This window comes from Phacochoerus africanus, chromosome 11, assembly GCF_016906955.1.
Source record: "Phacochoerus africanus isolate WHEZ1 chromosome 11, ROS_Pafr_v1, whole genome shotgun sequence".
Lineage (NCBI taxonomy): Eukaryota > Metazoa > Chordata > Mammalia > Artiodactyla > Suidae > Phacochoerus > Phacochoerus africanus.
Window position 1 is genome coordinate 135,421,357 of NC_062554.1, and position 24,590 is coordinate 135,445,946.

Consider the following 24,590-nt stretch of genomic DNA (forward strand, 5'->3'; position numbering starts at 1 on the left):
TGACAATGTCAGTGCATTTAATAGACTGCTAACTATTAGGATTTGTTTTCATTGCCTCCCAGGCTTTTCTTTATCATTTTATGTGCTCCTGAGAGATACACATAATCACACATTATGAACATAGTCATGTGGTTGGCATTTGTAAGTGCTTTACTTATTTGTCTTGTATTTCCTAAGATAAATTTTCAGTACATCCTGTAAAATTTCATATCCTTAAGAAAAACAAAATCACGAAAAAATAAAGCAAAATCTAACCAAGTTAAATAAAGCAAAGCAAAAAAAAAAAAATTTAGTGCTCTATCGTACAAAAACGTTCTTAATCTAACATAAGATAGTAAAAGAGCAGGAAAGAACAGAGACGACTCAACAAAAATGGTACCAATTTAATGATATTTATACTAGAAAGTCTTTGGAGACTGAAGATTAACTGATGCACTCAACAAGTGAAAAACAAATTCAAAGACTTTGTTTGAATCCAGGCCCTTATCCTAAACAGCCTCTGCAGACTCCTCTATAATAAGCAGGGAGATGGAGGAGAGCCAGGTGGAAGCTCAGATCCTTTACAGAGAGGAGCAAAGATCAAAGGGAACCACTGGTAATAAAGCAATCCACACACTTATTTTTTTAAGTAAAAAGATACCTAATAGATTATAGACAAATGTGTACTCATCAAAAAATTGCTTCTAAAAGAAATATATTTGGGCTCTTAAGTAATTCTAAGTCTCTGGCAACTAGTATTTGCTTTTCCTCCCAGACAACTGCCTAATGTCCCCATGCCCCCCTCATTATGATGTTAAAACAAGGCCAAAATCAAGAGAGCTTTTTTCTTTTATACCTTCCGATTGACACGTCTTTCCAAACACACTACTTCAAATCTAAATGCTATAAAAGAAGTGACAGACATGCACTTAGTCCTAGTGAGAGTGAGTGAGTTTTCATAACTATAAACCAAAAAATCACAGTTCCCTACATACCACAGCACTCAGGACACTTCGGATGTTTCAGGATGTTCATTCCATACCCTGGAAAGCAGCGGTTAATCCAGACCATCTGGAGAGTACCTTCGATATAGTATATTTCTGGCAATGGCTCTGCACGTCTGCCCAGAACTTCTACTTGTTGATTAAAAAATCTTTCTATGAGGTTTTTAGCCTAAAACAGAAAAAAATATGAAAAACATATTATCACAAATAAATGTAATTTTAGAACAAATAAGGATGTTTGTGTACTTAGAAGCGGAAGAAACACATTCTCATGGTCCTTATTTATTCTTGAATTCATAGGATATAAACAATACATATAAAACTGGAAAGCTGTCATCCATAAACTTCAAATATTTCCAAATGTACTTTCAAATACAACACAAAGAATACATCGCAATATATAACCAAAATTCTTTGTCCTTTGGTTTTGAATAATATACGGATGGGCATAAGAGCAAAAGCAAGACAGCTCTTTGAAATTAAAGAGCACTTTCAGAAAATATACTCTTACGACTGAAAGTTCTTAAAGAAATGTACTTTAAGAATTTTTAAGAAGCACATGCTGAGGTATCTGCTCCACACTTTCAACAAAGAAAAATTAGGTTTAAAAAACAAGGGCGGGGGGAGTTCCCATCGTGGCTCAGTGTTAACACACCCAACTAGTATCCACAAAGATGTTGGTTTGATCCCTGGCCCTGCTCAGTGCATTAGGGATCCAGCATGCCGTGAGCTGTGGTGGAAGTCACAGATGAGGCTTGGAACCTGTGTTACTGTGGCTGTGGTGTAGGCTGGCAGTTGTAGTTCCGATTCAATGACCGCCTAGCCTGGGAACTTTCATATGCTGCAGGTGCAGCCAAAAACAATAAAAAAAATAAATAAAAATAAAAGGGAATACCACACATGTTAACACTTCTAGCTCTGTGGGGGTTTTTTTAATCAAATTTTACAAAAGAAGTAAGGCAACATTCTGATCTATAATTATTTACCATTTTTTCTTTTCATGGCCACACCTGTTGCATATGGAAGTTCTTGGGCTAGGGGTCAAAGCAGACCTATAGCTGCAGGCCTACACCACATCCACGGCAACACCAGAAACGAGCCACATCTGCAGCCTATGCCACAGCTCACGGCAGTGCCAGATTCTTAACCCACTGAGCAAGGCCAGGGATCAAACCTGCATCCAGGGACAATATGTCGGCTTCGTAACCCTCTGAGCCACAACAGGAAGTTCTAATTACCTTTTTACTTGTAATAATTATTCTATCTTGACTCCTAAAATTAACAAGAGGCTTATACTTTTCAGTGACTGGCAAGTTTTACCTGTTAAAGCATGAGGAATGGTCATGACTTCAAACCATCTAAAAGCCAGTTACTCCTGCTCAGTTCTCCTATGCCTAACCTACACCTCTCATCTAGTCAGGAGCAGGGTAAATAAATTCATGCTGATCTAAAACCACTAATGGGGTGTCTCAATCTACTGATTTCTTCAGGTATTTTGAAAATAATAACCCCCCCATAAATAATTATACATTTTTAATATACTGAATTCAACTCTTACTCTATTACTGAATTATGCATTTTACAGTCTAAATGGTTTTCCTGTATTTCTAATAAAGTCTGTCAAATTTGTTGCTATTTCCAATTTTGGTTAAGGAAGTGCTTATGAATTAATTAGCTACAAATCTGGTGTCTAATTAACTATATTTAAATGCAAGACTACAAATAAAAGTTTCAAGAAACACAATCACAATCATTTAGCTTCCTGACACCCATGCAGAAAAAAATTAATAAAAAAATGCAAGTAGACCTTACTAAACCTGATAGGAACAAAAATAATTATGCAAATCAGATTCCGGTTTCCTGTTTTCCTTCTAAAAAGAATAATGAGGAGAAATCTCTTTTTTGACGAAAATAGCAAGAAGTTAAGACATGATTTGAATCATTGACTGAACTTTTTTATAATGAATACTTTGATGGTTGATATGGGGTTAACTATTTGTACCAAATAAAGGATGAAATTAAAGAATTCTCTGAATTGAGTAAGGATTAGATTTTAAGGCAAAACTTTTTAGACCGATTTGGATGATGTAAGAACAAATCATACTGGTGTAAATGAAATACTCATTATAAGAAAGAAGAACAAATCATAATTATAGAAATTCTTTATGAATTAATCACCTAGTTTAAGATACAAAGAAGTAACATAACTGAATAAATATCAAATTGCCTACCCCACGCTACTCCTCTCTTCACAAACTCCCCCAAAATTTATAACATGATTCAGCATATTTGGGGTGAATATGTTCTGTAATTATTGGTTATTGATTACAGGACCAGAACAAGAAATAAGCCACTTCAACAACAAGCAATTCATAAAATATATAATCCTCTGCATAGAGAAGTTGAACAGCTTGGTTTAATTACTGTGCCAAGTTAGGTACTGAAAAAGGTGACCAAATGACTGCAATGTTTGCTCTACATTAGTCAGCAAGCCCAGAAAGCAACAACTACTTAAAATTATGGGGAAGTCTCAGATAGGCAAAAAAAGTCATACCTTACAGAAAATCAAAGCAGAACTGGAGCTCCAATATCCACTAGGGGAGAATTTATATGTACCAGATGTTACAGACGTTACACTTTTAAGATAGAGTCCTTTGGGAACCTCTGGTTAACATCTATATTTGGGAATCTCTTTAGGAAATTACTAGAGCCTTCAAATAGGGCTGGAATTGATAAGTCAAAAAAAAAAAAAGTAGAGGCTTAAAATATGGAAAGAATTGTGAACTTGCATAAAAATGACTGGTGATCTTGGCGCTCAGTGAGCAAAGGAGAGGTGGTGCGTCCAGATCTTAAGACTGCCTCAGCGAAGAACTGTCGAAAAAGATCAGACCAAAAACACAAAGTTGTCCCTCTTCTGGTAGGAACACCAACCTGGGTAACGTACACTCACTCCTATCAGTGCAAGAGGCAGAGAACTATGGGATAAAGCTCGGTTTCGAGGCAGAAGCAAAGGGAAGGGGAGGAAAAGGCAAAGAGAAGGCATGGCTTCCCCAGCCTTTGGGTCACTCCCCACGAGCACTGCTTCTGGAGGTCTGCTTCTCTCTCGTTGCACCCAGAACGCTGAGGAAATCAGACAGAAAAGAGCAAAAAAAAGAGGTGACAACTCATGGTAACGGGCATGTGTGCCCTGCCACTGAGGCTCCTTGTGCCCCCGCAGACAGCACACAGATCTACGCAGCCAGTGTGGAATTCAGCAACCAGTTTAACTCTGTGAAATCTGACAGAGGCGCCCAACACTGACACTGCTCCTTCAGGAGAGAGGAAGAGATATGGAGCTTGTACCCCTGGCTCAGAACCTAAGTGCACTCCCTTGGGGAAAAGAGAAAGGTGACGCCTGAGGCACTTGGCATGACTCTGCAGACTGTGCAGAAGAGCAGCATGCAAGACGTCCTCTCTAGGAGGGAGGGAAAGAAAGGGAAGCTGCACGAAAAGCCTTGGCATTTCAGGCACTGCTCTCAGAAAAGGAGTGATTTGATCTTAAGACCTGACGTGGCTCTCAGAATCTGACATGGCTCTGTGGGACTTAGAAAAGAAACCCACTTCTAAGACACCCTTCTAGGAAAAAGCAAGAGTTGAGAAGGTGAGCCATAAGAAAATTTTGAGAGACCTCCAGAAACTGGTATATGCCATCCTCTCCTGAAGACAGAACAGGAATCTTTTCTTTAAACGCACAAGCACCAAAGCAAAGTACCAGGATCACAGAGAATCAAGGAAACATGACACCATAATAGAACAAAGAGGAGTTCCCGTCATGGCACAGCAGAAATGAATCTGACTAGGAACCATGAGGTTGCGGGTTCGATCCCTGGCCTCGCTCAGTGGGTTAAGGATCAGGCACTGCCGTGAGCTGTGGTGTAGGTCGAAGATGTGGCTCGGATCTGGCATTGCTGTGGCTTTGGTGTAGACCAGCGGCTGTAGCTCCGATTTGACCCCTAGCCCTGGAACTTCCATACAGGTATAGCTATGTATGTATATATAAGAATATAATGATTGAAGTCAAAAATTCAATAGAGAGCTTCAGAGGTAGATTCAATCAAGCAGGAAAAATAAAGAATTAAAAGACATATATCACCTGAAATTACCCAGTCACAGAAGCAAAAATGAAACGAGAGTGAAGAAATTCTATGAGACTTCTTTGACATGATCCACCAAACCAATACGTGCGCTATGGAGTCCTTGTAAGGAAGAAAAGAAGGAGAAAGGACTAGAAACCTTATTTGAGGAAATAACGCCAAAGAATTTTCTTTTTTAAGGTCTGTGCCTGTGGCACATGGAAGTTCCCAGGCTAAGAGTCAAATCAGAGCTACAGTTGCCAGCCTACACCACAGCCACAGCAATGTGGGATCCAAGCCTCGTCTGCCACCTACACCATAGCTCACAGCAATGCTGGATCCCCAACCCACTGAGTGAGGCCAGGGATCAAACCTGCATCCCCACGGATTCTAGTTGGATTCATTTCCGCTGAGTCACAATGGGAACTCCCCCAAAGAACTTTCTTAATCTGCAGAAGGAATGGACCCCAAATTCACAAAGTTTAAAGAACACTAAATATATCCTACAAAGAGGACTACAGTAAGAAACACTATCATTAGTTGGACAACTTTCACAAAGAATTATGAAAGCAGCTAGAAAAAAGTACTTCATTAAATAAAGGGCACTTTCCCCACCAAAAAATACTATCTGGATTTCTTGGCACAAAACTTTCAAGCTACTAGAGCAGATGACGATACATTTGAAGTGCAGATAGAAACAAACCAACAAAACTATGAACCAAGAATATGACGCCTGTCAAACTGTCCTTTAAAAATGAAGGAGAGATGAAGATTTTCCAGACAAACAAAACCTCACGGAGTTCAGCACCACTACAAGTACTGGCATCGTCTCAGTGTTCTGCCGCAGTGAGGGCACTGCCTCTCAAGGTGTGCTAGTGAGAGTTCAGCAAGTGAAGCAAAAGGATACTTAATACTGACATAAAGAAGTAAGTATAAATCTCACAGCAAACACAGACTAAAGTAACACTGTAAAGGTCACACATAAACCACAATTCAAACCAGTGTAAATGTTACTGGCAAAATTAAAGAAACTGTTAATTAATTAATTAATCTGTAATTACAAAAAAATCTGTAATTGGGTGCACAATATAAAAGATGCAAATTGTGGCATCAGTAACATAGTGTGTCAGATAAGAGTATAAATGTCGACTTTTATGCAATTGAACTAAGTTAACATCTTAAAACAGACTGTAATAACTATAAGATTTATCTATAAGGTTTAGGACAACCACAAAGAAAATATCTTTAAAAAAGAGAAAGAAATTAAAGTGTATCAATGAAGAAAAAAAAAAAAACCTGACATAAAAAGGAAAACAGGCGTTCCCATTGTGACTCAGTGGACACAAACCCAACTAGCACCCATAAGGAATTGGGTTCGATCCCTGGCCCCACTTAGTAGTTTAAGGATCTGGCATTGCCATGAGCTGTGGTGTAGGCTGGAGATACAGCTCAGATATGGTGTGGCTGTGGCTGTGGTGTACGCTGGCAGCTATAGCTCCAATTCAATCCCTAGCCCGGGAACTTCCATATGCCATGGGTATAGCCCTAAAAAGCAAGAGAGAAAAAAAAAAAAAAAGAAGAAGGAAAATAGCAACATGAGAAGAAAGGAACAAAAGAAATACAAAGCATACAGAAATTATTTAACAAAATGATAGTAGTAGGCTCTTATCTATCGATGGTAACTTCAAATGTAAACAGATTTAACTCTCCCATAAAAAAACATACTATGGCTTAATGGATAAAATAAGATGATCCAATTATATGCTGTCTACAAGAGATGAACTTTAGATTTAAGGATATTTATAGGCTTAAAGTGAAACATGGAAAAAGATATTCCATGCAGATGATAACCAAAGAGAGAAAGGACGGATATACTTACGTCCAAAAAAATCACCTTGAAATAACCAAGAACTATAATAAGAAACAAAAAATGTTTCTTCATCATATGATGATTAAAGAATCTATTTGTCAGGAAGATATGACAATCATAAATATATGTATATACCCAACATCAGATTACACAGATATAAAGCAAACATTGAGAAATCTGAAGGGAAGAATAGACATCAATGCAATAATAGTAAGAGACTTCAATACTCCAATATGAATAATGGACAGAATATTCAGACAGTAAATCAGGAACCATCAGACTTGAACAACACAATAGATCAAATGAACTTAACAGATATATAGAATATTCCATGCATCAGCAGAAGAACATGTATTCTTCTAAAGTGCATACAAACATTATCCAGGATGAGTCATATGCTAGATCACAAAGCATGTCTTTATGAATATAAAAATATTAAATGCTCACCAAGTATATCTTATAACCACAACTGAAACGAACCTAGAAATCAATAGCTGAAGGAAAATGAAACAATTCACGAATATGTGGAATTTAAAAAACACATCCTGAAACCACTGAGTCAAAGAAGGCAAATAATAAAATGAGAGAAATATAAACAAAAATGCAAAATATTAAAGTTTGTGAGATGTAGCAAAAGCAGTACTCTGAGGCAAATTTATATCAAAGAAATCCTATATTAATAAAAAAGAAAAATATCAAGTAAACAATCTAACCTTACACCTCAAGAAACTGGAAAAAGACAAACTAAATCCAAGGAGAAGAAAGAAAGACTAGAGCAGAATAAATGAAGTAGAAAACAGAAAAACAATGCAACAATGATAAAACTAAGAATCGTTTTTTTGAAAAGATAAACTAAAAAGACAAACAATTAGCAAGACTAACAAAGAAAAAGAGGAGACAAATAAAATCAGAAATAAAAGAGATATTACCACTGATATCACAAAGAGAAAAAATATAAAGGACTATGATGAAAAACTATATGCAAACAAATCGAACAAGTTAGAACATATGGCAAATTCCTATAAACATACATAATACAGAGGCTGAACTAAAAAAAAATAGAAAACATGAGCAGACCAATAAGAAATAAGAAAACTGAATCAGTTATCAAAAATCTTTCAGTGGGAATTCCTATTGTGGTGCAGTGGAAATGAATATGAGTAGTATCCATGAGGATGTGGGTTCGATCCCTGGCCTCACTCAGTGGGTTGGGGATCTGGAGTTGCCATGAGCTATGGTGTAGGTTGCAGACACGGCAAAGATTCTGCATTGCTGTGGCTGTGGCATAGGCCGGCAGCTGTATGTCCGATTTGACCCCTAGCCTAAGAACTTCTATATGATGTTGATGCAGCCCTAAAAAGCAAAACAAAAACCTTCTAGCAAGGAAAACTCAAGGACAAGATGGCTACATAGATGAATTCTAACAAATATTTAAAGAAGAATCAATAACAAAACTTTTCAAACTTCGTTCAAAGAAACAGAAGAGGGAACACTTCTAAACTCATTTTGTGAGGCCAGTATCACTCACTCTGATACCAAAACCAAAGACACCAAAAGAAAAGAAATCTATAATATCCCTGACTAACATACATACAAGAATCCACAACTAAACACTAGCAAACCAAATTCATCAACATATTGAAAGGAACATACACCATGACCAAGTGGAGTATATTCTTGGGATGCAAGGATGTTTCAACATACACAGATAAAGCATTAACAGAATGGAAAACAAAATTCATATGATTATCACAACAGATGTAGAAAAGTATGATTTCACATTCATTTATGATGAACATCCTCAATGAAGTAGGAATATTAGGAATTTACCTAAACACAATAATTAAGTCCCTATACAAAATCCCACATCTAAAAATGCATTCAAAAATGAACGACTGAAAAATTTTTCTCTAAGACCTGGACAAAGAAAGGATGCCCAGTCTTGCCACTTCTATTCATACAGCACTGAAGTCCTAATGAGAGCAAATAGAAAAGAAATACATATAAAAAGCACCCAAATCTGAAATGAAGAAGTAAAACCACTCTGTTTTCAGATGACATATTCATCTATGCAGAAAACACAAAAGACTCCACAAAAACTATTACAGTAAGCAAGTTCAGTTAAGTTGCATGATACAAAATCAACATTCAAAAATTTGTGTTTCTACACACCATTGAGAAACTATCTTAAAAAGTTATCAAGAAAATAATCTCATTTACATTAGCACCAAGAAGAATAAAATACTTAGGAATAAAAGTAAGTTGGAAGATGAGAGACTTGTACATAGAAAACTGTAAAACATTGATGAAAGATATTTAGAAAACACAAATGAATAGAAAGACACTCTATTTTCAGATGGAAGAATACTGTTAAAATATCCAGAATACCTAAAGGGATCTAGACATTCAATGCAACCTCTTTCAAAATTCCAATGGCATTTTTCCAGAAATAGAAAAAAAAAATCCTAAAATTCATCTGGATCTACAAGACATTCGATACAGTCAAAGTAATTTTGAGCAAGATAAACAAAGATGAAGGCATCACACTTCCTACTTTCAAATTACATTACAAAGCTGTACTAATCAAAACAATATGGTACTGTTATAAAAACAGACATACTGACCAATGATCCAGAACAGTATACAGAAATAAACCCACACATACTGTCAACTGATCTTACACAAGAGCGCAGGAACATACAGAAAGGAGAGTCTCTTCAATAAATGGCATTGGGCAGATGATTTTTTTTCCAGATGAAAAATGTATCTTATATTTTACACAAAAATCAAGTCAAAATACATTAATGACTTAAATGTAAGGCATGAAACTATAAAATATCTAGAAAAGAATATCAAAGGGAAAAAAGTTTGACATCGGCTTTCGCAGTGAGAACTTGGATATGACACCAAAAAAACAGGCAACAAAGGCAAAAACAGACCAGTGGGATTACATCAAATTAAAAAGCTTCTGAACAGAAAAGAAAATACACAAGAAAACAAGAAGAAACCTATGGAATAGGCGTGTATTTGTTGTGTCTGGCCATACCACTGTGACCGTGCTGGATCTTGTCTGATCTTGGAAGCTGAGCAGGATTGGGGCTGATTAATACTTAGGTGGGAGGAGGTATTTGTAAACCATGTATCAGAAAAAGGGTTGATTTCCAAAATAGATAAGACATGAAACTCAATAGCGCAAAAAAAAAAAAAGTCTGAATTTTAAAATAGGCAAAGGAACTGAATAGAATTTTCTCCAAAGAAGACATACAAACACCCAACAGGTACGTGAGAAGGTTCTCAACAGAACTAAACACAAGGGAGATGAAATCAAAACCACAACACACCATCAACTCACACCTGTTAGGATGACCGTATCAGAAAAACAAAAGACAGAAAGTGTGGGCACAGATGAGTAGAAAAGGGAATCCTTACATTCTGTTGGTACAAATGTAAATTGAGGAAGTCACTATGGAAAACAGTACGGAAGGTCCAAAATATTAAATAGGATCACCATAAGATCTGGCAATTCCATTTCTGATTTCTCCAAAGGAATTAAAATCAGGATCTCAAAGAGATGGCCACACTCCCAAGTTGACTATTCACAGTAACCAAGACATGCAAGCAACCTAAAAGTCCACTTACAGTTGAAAGGATGTATGAAAAATGTGGCATATTCATATAATGGAGTCTTAGCCATGAAAAAGAAGCAGTTGTAAGGACATAGTTTAACTCAACACTATTAATCAATGGTGTACGAATCTCTTGATTCACGTGACTTCAGGGGAATACACATTCTACTCAAGCTTAAATGGACTATTCCCCATGACAAACCACATTGCCCACCATAACACATACCTTAGCAAATTTAAAAGAACAGAAATCAAACAACATTTACCCTCAAACCATGATGGAATTAAACTAGGAATCAAAAAATAACCAAAAGATGACTGGAAAATCCCCAAATGCAAGGAGAGGCAACAAAACACTTCTAGCACATACGTCAAAGGAGATGTCTTGAGACTACTTTTAAATATTTAAAAATTTTTAAATTTTAACAAAATACTAACCAAATTTGTGGTTAGAGTAATAATGACTAGAGTAGTACTCACGCATTAAGAAACAGAATTAGAAAAACAAGATTGTCTTCTCCTCTTAGTCCCCAAAACCTAACTCCTATTTAGAAAGTAAAGGGATGAGAGGTAATCCCTAAGGAAGTTTTTTAAATGGAAATAACCTGGAAATAAATAAATAGATGATTTATCTATCTATAAACATTATATACTTTTATATACTTAGATAATGTTTACAGGTAGATTATAAATATATATAATTACATTTCAGGAAGCTTAGTGAATACAAATTAAGAGCTCATTTTCCCAGGCAAAAGTAATGGATATTGACCTAAATGTGCATTACTTATGATTTTAATAGGAAAATTTTCACATTCATCATAATATAAATTATTTATATTCCCAATATTTTAAAATATTATTTGAACAAAGCATTCAGGGTCACTGAAGAGTAATCTAAGATGGGAAAATGTGCCATAAATATACTGAGCATGAAAAATATGCTAAGTATAATATAAAAGAGAAAATTAAATTGCTGCTGAGAGTTTCAACATAATTTTTACCCTAAGCATAGTTTCACAAGACGCTGGGTACAGAGCAGCATGAAAACAGTAAACATTAGAGAGATAATAATATCTATTGTTTCGGGTGAGAATGACATTAACATGGAGAGAATTCTACCTGATCATTCGCTGTATATGAATTTGCAATAGCAAACAAGGCCACAGAAATGGAGAAAAACATCTTTCTTCAAACCGTCAGTTACAAAATGTTAAATTTCAAAGCATTCAGTAAGATATTAACTCTACTAAATTTCTTATCATTTAAAAACATCTTTCTTAAACAATCAGTTACAAAATGCTAAATTCAAAACATTTCATGAAAATACTAGCTCTACTAAATGTCTTATAACTTATTGTTTGATGAAGTCTTATTTCCACGGTCTGTGTGCTGGGCGTGGCGGTGACACGTGAACCTACACTGCCATGTTCACTGTCTCTGCTCTTTTCTCACCTCCCACGACATACCTTCGACAGCCTTTTGGAAGATTCGCAACTATGGCCTGCACATGGCTTGGGTCCTTTTTCAGTGTCTAGAGATGAAACTGAGAAAATAGATTAGATTGCATCATAGGTCTAAAGAACTATATATAGTACAGCATTTAAACTGAATTTTGACATACAGATCATATGTCTAATATTTCTATGCCACTAAAAAATTAAACAGATTTCCGAATATTAAATCACTCTTTTTTGCTAATAACCTAAGGAAAAAATTTATTTCATATAAATAAGGAAAATTACACTATTATAATGAACTCAAGAATAATCCATCATTTTGATAGTATTTGGCAATTGATTTCATACAAGTTTTGTTTGTTTGTTTGTTTTTGCTTTTTAGGGCCAAATCCATGACATATGGAAGTTCCCAAGCTAGGGGTTGAATCGGATGCAGGCCTACACCACAGCCACAGCAATGTCAGATATGAGCCATGGCTGTGACCTACACCACAGCTCATGGCAACACCAGATCCTTTAACCCACTTAGCGAGGCCAGGGATTGAACCCACATCTTCATGGATACTAGTAACTGGGTTCATTACTGCTGAGCCACAATGGGAACTCTGATTTCATACAATTTTCAACAATAGAATTATTCTACCTTTTATAACATATATGTATATATGTATAAATACATGTATTCCACCAATATCCTACTTAATTAACTCTACCTATATAGTGTGTGTCATTTGACTAATTCAATCTCTACAAAGACATAAACCAATATAACAATACTGGAAAGGGAATGAGGCTGGACTAGAGGAATGGCCATGGTAACTAAAATGAGAACACATTTATCTGTGAATGCATGTACTACTCATTCGACAAGTAATTATCAGGAATCTACAACATACGGAGTTATTCTATGCGTCTGAGATATATAAAGTGATCAAAATCTACAAACTCCCTGACATTTTAGAAATTGTATTCGAATGCAGAAAATTAGAATGAACAATAATAATACATACAAACAATAAACAAAAATCATTACAGAAACAGACTGTGAGAGCTCCCACTGTGGCACAGCAGAAACAAATCTGAAGAGTGACCATGAGGTTGTGGGTTCGATTCCGGCCTTATTCAGGGGGTTAAGGATCTGGCGTTGCCGTGAGCTGTGGTGTAGGATGTAGACGACCTGGTGTTGCTGTGGCTGTGATGTAGGCTGGCAGCTGCAGCTCCAATTCAATCCCTAGCCTGGGAAGTTCCATATGCCGTAGGTGCGGCCCTAAAAAAAAAAAAAAAAGAAACATGTCGTGTGATATGGTGATAAATACCAGAAAGGAAAGAGTAAGGAAAGCTATAACCTACAAAACTAACCTTCAAGAGGGAGAGAGAAATTAAGACTCTCCTAAATAAACAAGAGCTAAGCGGTTTGTTACCCCTAGATCTGCCTGGCAAGAAGTGAGCAGGGAATCCTGCAGGTGAAGTGAAAGGACACTAGACGGTAGCGTGCAGCTGTACGATGAGAAACAACGACCTCAACAAAGGTAAACACGTGGGCTATGACCAAAGCTGCTATTACTATCAGATCAGACTGCAACACAAACTTTTCTGCACATGATTTAAGAGTCTTCATATACTTGAGAAAAAGCCACCAGTCTAAAATCTAGTATGATTGTAACTTCGTAACTCCACGCTTTGTTCTCTATATAAGCTAGGGGACTAATTCATTTAAAATAATAATTAATTTATATTTGGAGGTGAAGAATTTATAAAGTAGCTATCTTCTATCAACAACAACTGAAAGAGGTGGTAATACAGATGTTTAAGTAGAGTTTTCATCTGGTATAGAAGTTCAGTTGGCATAAATTCAGATTAGCATGTTATAAAATTGGGATGTTAAATACAATTCCCACAGGAACAACAAAGAAAATAACTATAGGATATACAAAACAGAACATGAGAAAGATTTAAACATCTAACTATAAAAAGTCAACTAAACAAAAAGACTATAATGAAGAAAATGAGGAACAATGCAGCTTTAAAGTATAAGGAAAACAAATAGCAAAGTGGCATAGGTAACTCCTGCATTATCAATAATCGCCTTTAAAGTAAATTGATCAAATTCTCAAACTGAAAGATAGAGATTGAAGAATGAATTAAAATTATCCAAATATACACTGTCTTTAGGAGACTGGCTTCAGATACAAAAACAAAAGTACACGAAAGGATGGAAAAAGATATTCCACGGAAATAGTAACCAAAACAGAACAAGGGTCACCACACTAATAAGATATAAAACAGACCTAAAATCAAGAAAGGGTGTAGGAGACATATAAAGGTATTACATATTAATAAAAGGCTCAAAATAACAAGAAAATGCAGAACTTACAAACATTTACATACCTGAGACCATAAAAATTTTGAAGCAAAAATTAATAGAAATCAAAAGAGAAATACATAGTTCTACAATAATATTTGAAAAATTCAATACCTCACAATAGTGGACAAAACAGTCAGACAGAAGGTAAATAAGAAAATAGAATACTTAACAGCACAACAATAAACCAGGATCAGGTCACGTCAAGGGAGAATTTTACAATTATAAGAAGAATTAATGTGAATCCTCTCAAACACTACCAAAAAGTTGAAGAGGAGGTAACAGTTCTAAATTTATCCTTTGGATGCAAAAACCAGGCAAAGATACTCTAAGAAAAGAAAACTATGGATTAATATCCCTAATTAACACTGATGCAAAACTCCTCATAAAATACTAGCAAACCCAGCTCAGGAACTTATTAACACGATTATGTACCCTGAGCACATGGGATTTAGTGCCAGAATATTAAAAAATCAATTGGAGTTTTAGGGTGTCTTATCTTATGTTTAAGTCTTTAAGCCATTTTGAGTTTATTTTTGTGCATGGTGTGAGGGTGTGTTCTAGTTTCATTGATTTACATGCAGCTGTCCCGTTTTCCCAGCACTGCTTGCTATTTTCTATTATTACCCATTTTCTATTATTACCTCCTTTGTCGAAGATTAATTGACCATAGGTGTCTGGGTTTATTTCTGGTTCTCTATTCTGTTCCATTGGTCTATGTCTGCTTTGGTACCAGTAGCACACTGTCTTGATTACTGTAGATTTATAATATTGTCTCAAGTCTGAGGAGTTATTCCTCCTGCATTTCTTTTTTTTTTTTTCCCCAGGATTGCTTTGACAATTCTGAGCCTTTTGTGGTTCCATATAAATTTTTGGATTGTTTGTTCTAGTTCTGTGAAAAATGTCATGGGTAATTTGATAGGGATTGCATTAAATCTGTAGATTGCTTTGGGTAGTATGGCCATTTTTACAACCCAGGAACATGGAATATCTTTCCATTTCTTTGAACCCTCTTTAATTTCCTTGATTAGTGTTTTACAGTTCTCAGCATATAAGTCTTTCACCTCCTTGGACAGGTTTGTTCCTAAGTATTTTATATTTTTGGTGCAATTTTAAAAGGTATTGTAGTTCTGTATTCCTTTTCTAATATGTCACTGAGAATATACAGAAATGTGACTGATTTCTGAATGTTAATCTTATATCCTGCTGCTTTGCTGAATTTGTTCATCAGTTCGGGTAGTTTTTGGGTTGAGTCCTTAGGTTTTTCTATATATAGTATCATGTCATCTGCATACAGTGACAATTTTACCTCTTCTCTGCTAATCTGGATACATTTATTCCTTTTGTTTGTCTGACTGCTGTGGCTAGGACTTTCAATACTATGTTGAATAAAAGTGGTGAGAGTGGGCATGCTTGTCTTGTTCCAGATTTTAGTGGTAAGGCTTTCAGCTTTTCTCCATTGAGTATTTTTTTTTTATCATGAATGGATGTTGGACTTCTCAAATGCTTTTTCTGTATCTATAGATATGATAATATGGTTTTTGGCTTTTCTTTTGTTAATGTGGTGGATGACATTGTTTTGTGCATGATGAACCATCCCTGTGAACCTGGGATGAATCCCACTTGGTTGTAGTGTATGATCTTTTTGATATGTTGTTGAATTTGGTTGCCTAAAATTTTGTTGATAATTTTTGTATCTATGTTCATTAAATACATTTGACTATAATTTTATTCTTTGGTAGTGCCACTGTCTGGTCTTGGTATTAGGGTGATGGTGGCATCACAGAATGTCTTTGGGAGTGTTCCTTTTTCTTCAATCTTTGGAAAGGTTTGAGAAGGATGGGTATAAGTTCTTCTTTGTGTGTTTGGTAGAATATGCCTGCAAAACCTTCTCTGACACCAACTGTATAAATGTTTTCTTAGGTTAAAAAACAAAAAAACAAAAACAAAAATAAACTAATAGGACCTAATCAAACTTACAAGCTTTTGCACAGCAAGGGAAATCATAGAAAAAGACAACCTATGGAATTGGTAAAAAATGTTTTCAAATGAGGCAAACGACAAGGGCTCTTAATCTCCAAAATATACAAACATCTCATACAACTCAACAGCAAAAGAGCAAACATCCCAATCCAAAAACGGGCGAAAAATCTATATAGACATTTCTCCAAAGAAGACATATTGATGGCCAATAAGCACATTTGCTCAACATCACTAGTTACTAGAGAAATGCAAATCAAAACTACAATGAGGTACCACCTCACACCTGTCCGAATGGCCATCACGAATAAATCCACAAATAACAAATGCTGTTGTTGGGAATGTAAATTGGTATAACCACTATGGAAAACAGTATGGAGGTACCTCAGACAACTAAATATAGAGCTACAACATGATCCAGCAATCTCACTCCAGGACATATATCCAGACAAAACTTTCATGAAAAAGATACATGCACCGCTATGTTCATTGTAGCATTTTTCACAATAGCCAAGACATGAAAACAATCTAAATGTCCAACAACAGATGAATGGATTAAGAAGATGTGGTACATATACTCAATGGAATATTATTCCACCATAAAAAATAATGCCATTTGCAGAAATACGGATGGAACTGGAGATTCTCATACTAAGTGAAGTAAATAAAAAAGAGAAAGACAAATACCATATGATTTCACTTATATCTAGAATCTAATATATGGCACAAATGAACCTATCTACAGAAAAGAAACAAACTCATGGAGATGGAGAACAGACTTGTGGTTGCCAAGGAGGAGGGGGAGGGAATAGGATGGACTGGGAGTTTGGGGTTAATAGATGCAAACTACTGCATTTGGAGTGGAGAAGCAATGAGATCCTGCTCTACAGCACAGGGAACCATATCCAGTCACTTGAGATGGAACACGATGGAGGATAATGTGAGAAAAAGAATGTGTGTGTATATAAACATATGTATGACTGGGTCACTGTGCTGTACAGCAGAAATTGACAGCACACTGTAAATCAACTATAATAAAAATGTTTTAAAAAATCAATTGGTAACTCCTGCTGTGGCACAGTTGGTTAATGATCCAGCTTTTCTCTGTGGAGGCACCAGTTCAATTCTCAGCCAGATGCAGTAGGTGAAGGAACGGTATTACAGCAGCTGGGGTGTAGGTCACAACTCTTGCTCAGACTCCATCCCTGGCCCAGGAACTTCCATAAGCTGTGGTGTGGCCTAAAAAGAAAAAAAAAATCAATCACTATGATACAACACATTAAAAGAATGAAGGTGGGAAAAAGCCCATAGGAATATCTCATTTGAGGCAGGAAAAAAAGTAGTTTACAAAATCAAACATCCTTCATAGAAAAAAAGCTAAAAAACAGGAATAGGAGGAGAAAAACACATCATAAAAGCTAAAAAACAGGAATAGGAGGAGAAAAACACATCATTTTGTAGATATACAAAATCCACATCTAACATACATTCAGTGGTTAAAGACTGAAAGTGCCTGCTCAAAAAACGAGAAACAAGTAAGAATGTGCACTTTTGCCATTTTTTCTCAACATAGTAATGGTCGTTCCAGCCACTACATTGTGGCAAGAAAATGAAATAAGAAGTACCCAAATTGAAAAAGTAGGAAAATTATTTCTGTTCACAGGCGATATCATCTCACATGCAAGCATTAAGATTCCATGGATAAAACTATATTAAAATTCCATAAATAAATTCAAGAACTTTGCGAAATACAAAGTCAATACACAAATCAGTTGTATTTCTACACACTACAATGAATAGCCTGAAAAGAAAATAGTTGAAACAATTCCATTTACAGTAAACATAAAGAATAAAACACTTAAGAATGAACTAACCAAGAAGGTGAAAGACTTATACCATGAAGACTACAAAGCACTGCTGGAATAAATTAAAGACGACATAAATAAATAGACATGCATCCCACGTTTACAGACTGGAGACTTAATATTGTCAAAACGTCAATATTATACAAAGCAATCCATAGATTGAATGCAATAAATTTGAACATTCCCAACTATATTTTCTGCGTAAATATAAACATCCACCTTAAAATTCATGTGGCATCACAAGGGAATTCATATAGCCAAAACGGTCTGGAAGAAAGAATAAAGCTAGAAATCATAAATGATTTCAAAATTTACTATAAAGCTGCAGTAGCCAAAACAGTGTGTTATTGGCATAAAGACAGAAATACAGACCAATAGATGATACAGACCAAAAATAAGCCTGCACATATGATTTTTGACAAGGGTGTCAAGACTATTCAATGGGGAAATGACAGTCTTTTCAATAAATGGTGCTGGAAAAAACTGGATATCCACATGCAAAAGGATAAATCTGGGTCCACACATAACACCATACATGTAAATTAACTCAAAATGGATCAAAGATCTAAATGTAAGAACTAAAACTAAAACATTCTTAGGAGAAAACTAACGGCAAAAGCTTTACAGCATTGGATTTGGCAACAATTTCTCAGATATGTCACCAAAGGTGCAAGCAACAAAAGAAAAAATAGCCAAGTGGACTTCATGAAAAAAAATCTTTAAGTATGAATCAAAAGACAATATCCACAGAGTTAAATGGCAAGCTACAGAATTTGAAAAAAAAATAGTTCCAAATCACATATCAGATAAGGTATTAATATACAGAATATATAGAAAACTCCAAAAGCTCAATACCAAAGAACACAAACAACCAGATTAAAAAATGGGCAATGACCTTGAAAAGGCATTTCTCCAAAGAAGATGTACAAATGATGAATAAGCTTGGGAAAAAATGTTCAATGTAACTAATTATTATGGAAGTTCAAATCAAAACTATATTGAGATGCTACCATGTATCCATTAGGACGGTTACTATGGAAACCAAACAACATGACTTGTGTTTGTGAGGATGAGTGAATTGGAACCCTTGTGTACTGTTGGTTGGAAGGCAAAATGCAGCCACTGAGGAAAACAGTGTGGCAGTTCCTCAAAAAAAATTAAAATAGAATTACTACATGATCTAGCAAATCCACTTCTGAGTACATTCTCAAAAGAAATGAATGCAGGGTCTCTAAGAGATATGTCTACACCTATAAACAGCATTATTCATATGGTTATCTGTTGAAATGAGCCAAGTGTTCTTCAATGGGTGAATGGATACCAAAATGTTTTATATACATAGGATGAAATACCATTAATTCTTAAAAAGGAAGGAAATCCCTTTATATGCTACAACATGGATGAACCTCAAGGACATAATGTTAAGTGAAATAAGCCAGAAACAAAAATACTGTATGACTCCACTTATATGAGGTAGTTAGTTAAAATCCCAGAGATAGAAAGTAGAATGATAAATGCCAGGGACTGCGTGTGTAATAGGGATTTATGTTTAATATTCTAAGAATTCCAAGATGAAAGTGATGATAGTAGTTCCACACAAATGTATTTAATACAACTTAAATGTGAAGATTAATTTTATGTTATAAGTTATTTTATGTTATACGTATTTTATGACAGTAAGAAAAATGGAAAAAAAATAAAAGAATTAAATCAGACTTTTCTTCAGAAACCATGCAAGCAAGAGGAGAGTACTATTAATGATTTTCAAGTAGTTCTTTTTTATTTCTTTTGTCTTTTTAGGGCCATACCTGTGGCATATGGAGGTTCCCAGGCTAGGGGTCGAATCGGAGCTGTAGCTGCCTGCCTATGTCACAGCCGCAGCAACAAAGGATCCAAGCCATGTCTGTGACCTACACCACAGCTTATGGCAATGCTGGATCCTTAACCCACTGAGCAAGGCCAGGGATCGAACACACAACCTCATGATTACTAGTCAGGTTCGTTAACCACTGAGCCACAACAGGAACTCCAGTACTGTTAATGATTTTAAACACAGTAATGAAAGGAAAAAAAGGGAGTTCTCTGGTGGCATAGCAGGGTAAGAATCTGTGTTCTCACTGCTGTGGCTCAGGTCACTGCTTATGGTGCAGGTTTAATCCCTGGTCTAGGAACTTCAAAATACTATGGGCATGGACAAAAAAAAAAAAAAAAAAAAAAGAAGAAGAAGAAAGAAGGAAGGAAGGAAAAAGGAAGGAAGAAGAGGGAGGATGGAAGGAAGGAAGGAAGGGAGGGAGGGAGGGAGGAAGAAAATGCCACCAAACTAAATAAAGACTTTCTCAGAAAAACAAAAATTGAGAGAATCTGTCACCAGAAACTTAGACTTGCAAGAAATGTTAAAAGAAGTTCTTAAAGGAGGAAACCAACAAACGACCAAAACTGGGATCTACATAAAGTAAGAGCATTAAAAAAGGAATAAATAAAGGTAAGAGTAAACCTGTTTTTTTTATTCTTAATTGATCTATCAGACACTATCTTGTTCAAAATAATAATATGAATAATGTATTAATTGATTAAAGCTTATGGATAAGCAAAATAAATGACTACAGTTTTACAATGGAAGAGAGGACAAATTTGCAAATTCAGTTGTAAGTTACTTTTACTACCCATGAAATTGTACAGTGTTATCTGAAGAAGAATTTTATTAATCATAAATGCATATTACAAACATAGGGCAACCACTTAAAGTAAAAAATGAATTATAATTGATATGCTAATGTATCAGGAAACAAATGGAATCATATAGATGCTTGATTAACACCAGAGAAGGTAGAAGAAGGGCAAGACAAAAAAGAAACAAAGAACAGTACAAATACAGTAACTGTTACTCCAGCTCCATCAATAATCATTTTTAACGTCAATAGCTTAAAGACACCAATTAAAGGACAGAGACTATCAGAATGAATTTTTTAAAGACCTTACTATATCTTATCTGCAAGAAACACACTTTAAAGACACTGACAGACTAAAAGTAAAGTGACTGAGAAGAACTTACCATGCTAACACTGGTCAAAAGAAAGCTGGAACAGCAACGTGAAGACAAAAGAGACCTCAGAGAAAGAGAAATTATCACAGGTAAAAATCTCAGTTTTCCAAGAAGAAATAAAGAACCTTAATGTGTCTGAGCCTTACAACACGGTGTCTACATTCATGAGACAAACACCGACAGAGCTAGAAGGAGCGATAGAACAACCCACAATATACAACTCCAGAAAGCAAAAACTCTGCAGGCCCACCTGGCCTGAACCACACCATCAGTCCACTGGATCCAACTGCTAATGACAGAACGCCTCGTCCAACAATACAAACCCTTCTCCGGCGCACAGGGAGCATTCACCACGACAGACCACATCCTTGACCATTAAACACAGTCTGGAGAATTTTTAAAAATAAAAAATACACAACGTATGCGCGCAGACGAAAATGAATTAAACTAGAAATCCGTAACAGAAAGATTCTTGTAAAACCCCATAACACTTTGGACATTAAACAACAGACTATTACTAACACATGGGTCAAAGACGTCTCAAGAGAAATTTTAAAATATTTTCAACTAAATGAAAGCGAAAATAACAATTTACCAGAATTTGTGGGATTCAGTGAAAGCACCATTTAAAGAAAAAAATCTGTAGTGTTGAATTCATAAATTAGAAAAGATGAAAAATATAAAATCAATAATTGAAGTTTCCACCTTTAGGAAAAATTTTTCAAAAGGACAAATTCAACAGGAGAAAACAGAAGAAAAGAGATATAAAAACTACAACAGAGGAGTTCCCATCATGGCTCAGCAGTTAATGAACCTGACTAGCATCCATGAGGACGTGGGTTCAATCCTTGGCCTCGCTCAGTGGGTTCAGGATCCGGCATTGCTGTGAGCTGTGGTTTAGGTCACAGATGCAGCATGGAGTGTGCACTGCTGCATCTGCATAGGCCAGCAGCTACAGCTCCGATTCGATCCCTAGCCTGGGAACCTCCATATGCCACGGAGGCAGCACTAAAAAGACAAAAAAAAAAAAAAAAAAAAAAACTAAAAAGAAATGAATGAAATTATAGGCAGAAAATCAGTCGACCAAACCAGTGCAATCAAACTAGGAGAAAGAAGGAAATAATACAGAGTAGAGTAGACATAAACAAAATGGAGAATAGAAAAAAATAGAGAAACTCAAGGAAAATATAATTGGTTCTTTGAAAAGATCAACAAAATTGACAAATACTTAGATTAAGAAAAAAAGAGAAATTAGAGGACATTACTACCTAATCCAACATTCATAAATAAAAAGGACTGTGGAGTTCCCGTCGTGGCTCAGCGGATAACGAATCCAACTAGGAACCATGAGGTTACAGGTTCGATCCCTAGCCTTGCTCAGTGGGTTAAGGATCCGGCGTTGCCGTGAGCTGTGGTGTAGGTCACAGACATGGCTCGGATCCTGCGTTGCTGTGGCTCTGGTGTAGGCCGGCGGCTACAGCTCTGATTAGACCCCTAGCCTGGGAACCTCCATATGCCACGGGTGCGGCCCTAGAAAAGGCAAAAAGACAAATAAATAAATAAAAATAAATAAAAAGGATTGTAATATTATGCACAATTGTGTGCCAAAAACTAGATAACCTAGATGAAAATATAAATTATCTAAACTTACTCAAGAGGAAATACAAAACATAAACAAGCATGTAACAAAGAGATAAAATCAGTAATCGACGAACTTCCAATAAAGAAAATCCAGGATCCAGTGGCTTCAGTGGTGAATTCTATCAAATATTAAAGATTTTAAAAAATGCTTTTCAATCTTCCAAGAGAATAGGCGAGGAAGGGACATGTCCTAAAAACTCTTTTCATTAAGCTAGCATTATGCTGATATTAAGGGCAAACAATCACATCACAAGAAAAGGAAACTCAGGGCCAGTATCCATTATGAATGCAAATAGTCTCAATAATATAATTACAAATAATTCCAGCAGCATACCATAAATATATGCAGAAAAAATAGATCTATATTTATAGTATATAAATATTTATACATACACACACTCACACAACCTGGCCAAGTGAAATATATCACAGGATGCAAGCATTGTTCACCTTACAGAATCAAAATTTATAACACACAACATTCACAGAAGGAAAAAAAAATGTGACCATCACATCTCATTTGAGACAGAAGAAACATCTGACAAAAGCTAACACATTTTCATGATAAAAACACTCAAACTAGGATTAAAGATTTAAATGTGAAACCTCAACCACAAAACTCCACCAAGAAAACACAGGGGAAAAGCTCCTCCACAGAGGGGCTGGTAATGACTTTATAATATGACACCCAAAGCCCAGGCAATGAAAGCAAAAACAAACAAGTGGGACGACACACAACTAAAAAAAGCTTCGTCACAGCAAAAGAAACAACTGACAAACTGAAAAAACAATCTAGAGGATGGCAGAAAATATTCGATAATCAAATGTTTGATAAGACGATAATATCTGAAATATACATAGGGAACTCATACAATTCCAAAGCAAAACCCAAATAATCCAATTCAAAGTGGGAAAGGACCTGAAGGCACTGTTGTTTCTAAGACGGTATTCAAACAGCCAACAGGTGTGCGAAAGTGCTCGACATTACAAATCACCAGGAAAATTCTAATCAAAACCATGAACCATCACCCCATACCTGCTAGGATGATTATCGTGCAGAAGATAAGAGAGACGCACTGTCGAGAATGTGGAGAAAAGGGAAGCCTTGTACAGCATCAGCGGGAATACAAATCGGTAGAGCTACTATAGCTACTGCAGAAAACAGGAGGGAGGGGCCCCCAAAAGTTAGAGAGAATACAACTGTCACATGATCCAGCGAGTCCTGGATATACATCTGAAGGAAATGAAATCACTGTCGCATAGAAATATCTGTACCCCCATGTTCACTGAAGTATTATTCACCACAGCTAAGACGGAGAAACAACCTAAGTGTCCGACAAATGAAGGATAAATGAAATACATGAGTGCACATACGTTTATGCACACGATGGAATATTATTCAGCCACGAAGGAAATTCTGCCATGTATGACAAGGTAGATGAACTTTCAGCATATTTGGTCAAGCGAAATTAAGTCAGAGAAAGACACAAACTGTATGATCTCATTTGCATGTGGAATCTGAAAAAACGAAACTCCCAGCAAAAGAGGCCAGAGTAGTGACTGCCAGGGGCAGGGGCAGGGGGTGGGGGTGGGGGTGGGGATGGAGGATAAAGGGCACAACCAACAAGTCCGGGGACGGAACACAGAG

The 24,590-nt window shown here is 36.0% G+C and overlaps 1 protein-coding gene across 2 annotated transcripts in view; it reads right to left on the bottom strand.

Annotated features, from left to right (window-relative positions):
• The window catches only part of ZPBP (zona pellucida binding protein), an 81,523-nt gene that overhangs the window by 32,545 nt on the left and 24,388 nt on the right, over positions 1 to 24,590 (bottom strand). Inside the window, exons 6-7 of one of the 2 annotated variants that reach the window (XM_047752693.1) lie at positions 12,061 to 12,137; positions 975 to 1,152 (exon numbers count right to left, since the gene is read on the bottom strand). In XM_047752693.1, coding sequence (XP_047608649.1) covers positions 975 to 1,152; positions 12,061 to 12,137 — 255 coding nt within the window. Of the gene's footprint in view, positions 1 to 300; positions 1,153 to 12,060; positions 12,138 to 24,590 lie in introns of those variants that run through there. The other variant, XM_047752692.1, reaches the window with a different exon arrangement.